Source organism: Mus caroli, chromosome 10, assembly GCF_900094665.2.
Source record: "Mus caroli chromosome 10, CAROLI_EIJ_v1.1, whole genome shotgun sequence".
NCBI classification, from domain to species: Eukaryota; Metazoa; Chordata; class Mammalia; order Rodentia; family Muridae; genus Mus; species Mus caroli.
Window position 1 is genome coordinate 120,263,525 of NC_034579.1, and position 6,447 is coordinate 120,269,971.

Below are 6,447 nucleotides of genomic sequence, written 5' to 3' on the forward strand. Positions count from 1 at the left end.
AAAAAAAAAAAAAAAAAAAAAAAAAAAAAAAAAAAAAAAAACCCTCATATGTAGCTCAGGATGACCTTGAACTCTGGACCTTTCTACCTCTGCTTCCCAAATGCTGTAATCACAGGAGTATACCACCAGGCTCCGCTCCACCGATCATCTATTTTTTTTAAAAAAGATTTATTTACTTCTTTTTTGTATGTGAGTACATTGTTGCTGTCTTCAGACACACCAGAAGAGGGCATCAGATCCTATTACAGATGGCTGTGAGTCACCATGTGTTTGCCGGGAACTGAACTCAAGACCTTTTGGAAGAGCAGTCAGTGCTCTTAACCACTGAGCCATCTCTCCAGCCCTCCACTGTTCATCTTATGCCTCAGTTTTTCATCTGTACATAGAGCCTATGAGGCTGAGAAGATGCCCCAGTCAGGACGATGCTTACAGAGCACCTGAGTTTGTATCCCTGACAGCGACATAAAAAGCAGGACACAGTAGCACAAAACTCAAATCCCAGAAAGCAGAGAAGGATCCACAGGGTCTACTGGCCAGTCAGTGAGCTCCAGGTCCAGTGAGAAACTGCCTCGGGAAAAAAAAAAAAAAAAAAAAAAGAGTTGAGGAAACCACTGGGCATGTCACCTGAAGGCAGGCCTCCACATGCCTCTCCCTCAGGAGGCTGTGAGTGCTGCTGTGTACATACAGCTTGCCAAAGAGGATGATAAGTATGTGGAGCTGATCCAAGACTTCCATTCTCTCACCAAGTTAGCAGGAGTCTGTAACCTTTGGAACTTGGAGGGTGGCAGAAGTCAATCTCAGCAGTGCCTCGAGTCCAGGAACATATGAACCAGTGGGGCATGTGAGTGGGCATGGTGAAGGGAGGATTTGCCAGTGGTGAACATATCCTAGTAGGAGAGAGAGAGAGAGCCGGTCTAAGGACCAGAGGGCCCCACATCCCCCTTGGAGCATACCGAAGCAGAGGTTTCAAAAGGGGGAGGCTCCATGAGACTTCCTTCCATGGTGTCTCCTAGTTGCAGCTCCCAGGGCCTTGGGGGAGAAGTCTCCCAGGAGCCTCCTCCATAACTGCCCTTTGTGAGAGGAGATCTTGATGACAGAGACACACTGTGACACAGTTAGCTGGTGTGAGTCTTCTGGCTGCCTGCCACTATGCATGTTCTTGAGGGAAGCAGCCATGTGCCCAGCCCTGTTCCACTCCCTCTAGATGTCCCTGTGGCTGAGAGGCAATTTCGGTGCTGTTTAGGTCAGATCTAAGCTATCCAGGTGCAGGTTTCAACTGTCTGCTGAAAAGTTAGTTAACCTTTCAGGTTTTTTTCATTTGTAATGAGTTATGGTGAGAAATCAATTCACACACACACAGACATATACACACAGACACATACACACACACAAAAGACACACACAGACACACATACATACACACACAGACACATACACACACACAGAAGACACACATAGACATACATATATGTACACAGAGACACACATACACACGACACACACATACACACACACACAAGCACACACATACACAGAGACACACATATACCCACAGACAGACACACAGATTTATAGAAACACCTGGTCCCTGTAAGAACAATCTGAATCTAACCTTTGTGGTTATTGTTGTTCTTTTCCTTTAGATTGAATATGGCCTTCTTTCTGCCATTATGCTGCTAATGTAATGTACCTACAGACTATAAGTTTTTATCTTACAAAGAGAGAACCTTAAAGAATCATTATTCAGCCAGGTGGTGGTGGCACACACCTTTAATCCCCATGCTCAGGGAGGCAGTGGCAGGTGGATCTCTGTGAGTTTGAGACCAGCATGATCTATAGTGAGAGTTTTAGGACAGGGAGGGTACACAAAGAAATCCCCTCTCAAAAAATAACAATAGGATATTCACAGGTGTGGGGTGATACAAACCTCCATTCCCAGCACTCTGAAGGCTAAAGAAACACACGACCATGAGCTACATAGTGAATCTGAGGCCACCCTGGGCTACAAAGTGAAACTTTGTCTCAAAAATAAACAAAAATGACCCCAAGCCCAAAAGGACAGGTTTGTAAAGTATAAAATTCAAAAGTGTCTGAGGCGTTGGCTTTCTCCTCCTGCAACAAATCGCTGAGATGATCAGCAGAAAAAGAAAAGGTTTTGTTGCCCTGCTGTCTTGAGAATTGTTCAGTCCATGATTAGTTGACCTTATTGTTGCTTTGGGCCTGCAGCCATACAGTGTATCAATTGCTCACAGCAGAACAAAACTCTTCATTTGGTGGCTGGGAGGTGAAAGAAACAAAGGAGGGCCTGGGGCCCTACCAGCATCACCTTCAAAAGCTCCTAGACATCTAAAGACCTCTTACCTCACTTTCTAAAGTTCTAAGACTGTCTATGGGGCCCAAGCCTTTAAAGCATAGGTCTTTGGGAGATACCTAAGATCCAAACTACAACAACGTATGTCAGTCTGTCAGTCAATCCATGGTAGGTCTGAATCTACCCAGGAGGGTGAGCATCTCAGTGACACGTTTTCTCTGGAGCAGGCTCCCTATTTCTTGGTGTTACTTTTAGCCATATCTGGGGTAGAACCAAATTAAAGTGGCACACAGTCACCAGAGCAGGCCAGCAAGCAGAGGGCAATGTCCTTCCACTGATGGATCCCAGGATAAACTGCAGCCAAATGGGTTGAGGAGGATCTGAGAAGGGTCTGACAATTAACTGGGCTTCTTGTCTCATCCGCACCCTGCTGGGAAGCCATCAAAAGTTCCCCTTTAAGTTCCTTCTTAAGGAGTATGTATATGAACCACAGGAGAAAACAGAATTGAGCCTTAGCCGAAGTGGGAAAGCCAGGATACTTCCTAGAGTGCTGTGTCTCCAAGATGAGAACTCTTTCTTTCTCAAGGACTCAGATCCAAATCCTCTGCTCTCCATTACCATCTGGGAGAGCAGAGGGCTGGGCGGGCGGGAATCTGTCTCATGGGAATTCCACGCAAACTTGGAGCTAACAAATATGTCAAAAAAAAAACAGTGTAAAAGCCTACCGCCTCTGTATCCGGACACCTCCTTCCACATGCCCCTGAGGACCTCTGCTACCTTCCCTCAGCCTGCAATGGGCTCTATGTCCCTAAGGGAGGCAGTGTGCAGAACCCTACCTAGTCACCTTCCTGCCCAGGCCTCGCTGCGGAGAGATTCATGCTGGGTACAATGGTGGAGGTGTCTGAGAGCCACATCACTAAAAGGACAGCCTGCCTTGTGAGAGTGAGCATGGCTCTTCAAGGGGTGGGGGTGACAATGTGTAGCTAGAGGCTGCCTAAGGATTCTTGAGTGCCCACCCGCTATCTGCAAGCATCCTGGCCCAAAACTAATGGGTGATTTACTCGCCTAGAGCGGGCCAAAGTCAGGAGTTATTGTTATTGTTGTTATTGTTCTCCAGCTTTTTGTTTTTAGAAGTTATTTTCTTAATTTACATTTCAAATGTTATTCCCTTTCCTGGCAGCTTTAATGCTTTGTCATGGAAGTCTGACCCTCAAACCCATTTTCTCTGGAGTCCTTTCTCTTCCTGAGGTTTGAATCCCACTCCACCCCCATTCAAACACCTATCTCTGTCCCAGAGTCTGGGAGGAGGGGCATGGTGAGGTGCCTGAGGCCTCCTGCCTGTTGTTTACTTGAGCCCCAACAGGTGTGAACTGCTCAGCTGCCAATCTGTGTCTCCTCCACACCTGTGTGCAGAATCACTAATTTTAATACCTTTTTCCCCAGATATTTTTGTAGACAACATAGAACTCACAGAAGAAAAATTAACAGCAATAACTAGGCATCCCACTAGCCAATAGTTTCACTTAGTTTTGATGTGTGTTTGTGTGTGTGTTTGTATGAGTGTGTATGTGTGTATATGTGTATGTATGAGTATGTGTGTATGTGTATGTATGTATATGTATGTGTGTATGTGTGTGTGTTTTATGTATGTGTGTGTATGTATGTGTATGTGTGTATGTGTATGTATGTGTGTATGTGTGTGTATATATAGTGTATGTATATATGTGTATGTGTGTATATATGTGTGTATGTGTGTGTTTGTGTGTATGTGTGTATGTATGTATATGTATATATGTATGTGTGTATGTGTGAGAGAGACTATGCACCTCTTTCATTCTGTCCTTCCATATCATCCATTCTGCTATTAATCAATGTTAAGGTTTGAACTGGAAATGACTTCCAAAAGTTCACATGTTAAAGGCTGAGTCCCCAAGACAATATTTAGAAGTGGGGGCCCTGGGAGCCATTGAATCACAAGGGCTCTGATGTTATCAATGGATCAAGCCCTCTGAGCTATAGTGCAGTGGAAGAGTACCTGCCTAGTGTGTCTGGGAGTCTGTGCTTAATCTCCAGGACCACACACACACACACACCACACCACACAAACTCACATGCTCCAGGAAAGATTGGGGGAGACAGCTGTGGAGGCTCACATTTGTAATTCCAGTATTTGAAAGACTAAGGCAGGAGGATTGCCATGAGTTTTGAGGTTAGCCTGGGCTATCTAGTGAGTTCTAGATCAGCTTAGGATACAGAGTGAGACTTTGTCCTCAACACAAAACCAAGCAAGCAAAGGATTAATCTACTGATGGTTCATACTTCCCTGGCTTGTGGGAAATAATACAGACTTAATCTGGGCCCTGGTTGAAATACTGGGTGTGTCCTTAGGAACATACATTTGGGGACTGTATTTTGCCCTTGTCCCCATTCCTTCTGTCTCTCCTTTCTTCCTTCTCCACCTCTTTTCCATCCCTTGCCCCTTCTTGGACAACATGAGGAGAACATTTTCACACTACCCCCTGATGTTTGACTTCATAGCAGGCCCAGAGCAGCAGGACTGAGTCAAAATAGCCTTTCCCTTTACGTTTTCCTCTCAGGGACAGAAAGATGAAAATCATCTTTGTTATTCCCTCAGGTCCATGTTACTTACAGATAATCAAAGCTTATGTTCCAGGCCAACCAGATACCAAGTGATTTATTGTAGAAGAATTGGGCGAGATCTTTTTGTTGATCATCTAATAAGACAGTAAGATTTCAGGACACAATTCTTGTGTTTAGAGAAAGAAAATAAGATATTATAATGATCCTGTAAATGGGTGTTTAGTTACGGGATACTGTGGGAGACTTGCTTTAAATGCTGAATTGGACTTAATAGACAAGAACCTTGGATAGAATTCGGCAGGCAGGGGAGCACATTTTTTAAAAAAAATAATAACAAAGGCTTTTGTTCTATCTTCCTTTTGCCACCAATTTTTCAAACAGATACTAAAAAGTTGGTTAACTTGATGAGGTCAGCAGAGCCAAGAATCAGCGATGTCACCAACAGCATGGAGCACGCCATTGTCTCCCGGAGCCCCCGCATTCGCTACAACCCTGGCCTGGATGTCAAGTTTCTCTATCTCACCCTGGCTAAGCTGCCCACCCCTGTGACAGATTTCATCCTTAGCAGATACTTGCCAAGACCAGCAGACAGTGTTTGAGCTGGCGAGCTCAAGGGGTAGCCAGTGGAGCACAGGGGAGAGGGCAAAGGACTGGGGGATCACAAGAGGTATTGTCATATATCTCATGGGCAGAGAAGAGCACACTCAGCTCACTCCCACTGCAGGCTGATGTCTCCTTCCATCTGCTGGGGCCTCTAGAAACCTGATGTGACCCCGGCTGATGTAGAGCGTTGCAGCATAGGCCCCAAGACACCTTTCACCAAGGCAGGTACTAGCACTCTTGGACCTGAAAAGCTGGCTTCTGTTGACTGAGAAGCTGTCACCACCTCCGTAAAACACCATGGGACAATCTAGCCCACAGGAGAATCTCGGACCCCTCCCCACAGCTCTCAAAGCAGGCACTGGTTTGTGTATATACGGAATATGTAACATGGCAACAAGAACTGCCAGAGCATACTCAGAGAAGGTTTAAAATTGTTTTCTCTTCTTTGCATTTCTCTATCTGTAGGTGATTGGGATCCATATAACGCTTGCTTCTCTAATCACCATTGATTGGTGTTTCAAGTATTTATTGAGCACTTACTACCGGCCAGCACCAAAGCTCTGGGGGTACGTGAGGGTGATGAAATCATGAACTTGTCTTTTTTGTTTTGTTTTGTTTGTCTCATGTTTCACTTTGTTACAGTAGCTAGCAGCAGAGATAGGACAGTGACCAAGGGGACAAAGATCAGAAAAAGGAAATTTGAAGGACCCTGGAGCTCAATAGTCCCAGACTCGGATGCTTACCGAGATCACTCAGTTACTTAAAATGCGTACGGAAGCTGGAGAGATGGCTCGGAGGTTAAGAGCATTTGTGCCTCGCAGAATCTGGGATAGATCCCCAGTCTCCACACTGTGTCTCACAGCCTCCATAATTCTAGTTCCAGGGGGTCGGATGCCCCCTTCTGACCTCCACAGGTACCAAGCATGCATGTA

The 6,447-nt window shown here is 45.4% G+C and overlaps 1 protein-coding gene across 1 annotated transcript in view; it reads left to right on the plus strand.

The window, feature by feature from the left end:
- The window catches only part of Sdr9c7 (short chain dehydrogenase/reductase family 9C member 7), a 20,924-nt gene extending 14,998 nt beyond the window's left edge, over window positions 1–5,926 (plus strand). The window contains exon 5 of the mRNA XM_021173831.2: window positions 5,294–5,926. Within this exon, the coding sequence (XP_021029490.1) occupies window positions 5,294–5,511 (218 nt within the window). The 3' untranslated portion in view covers window positions 5,512–5,926. The remainder of the gene's footprint in view (window positions 1–5,293) is intronic.
- Window positions 5,927–6,447: the final 521 nt, after the last annotated feature.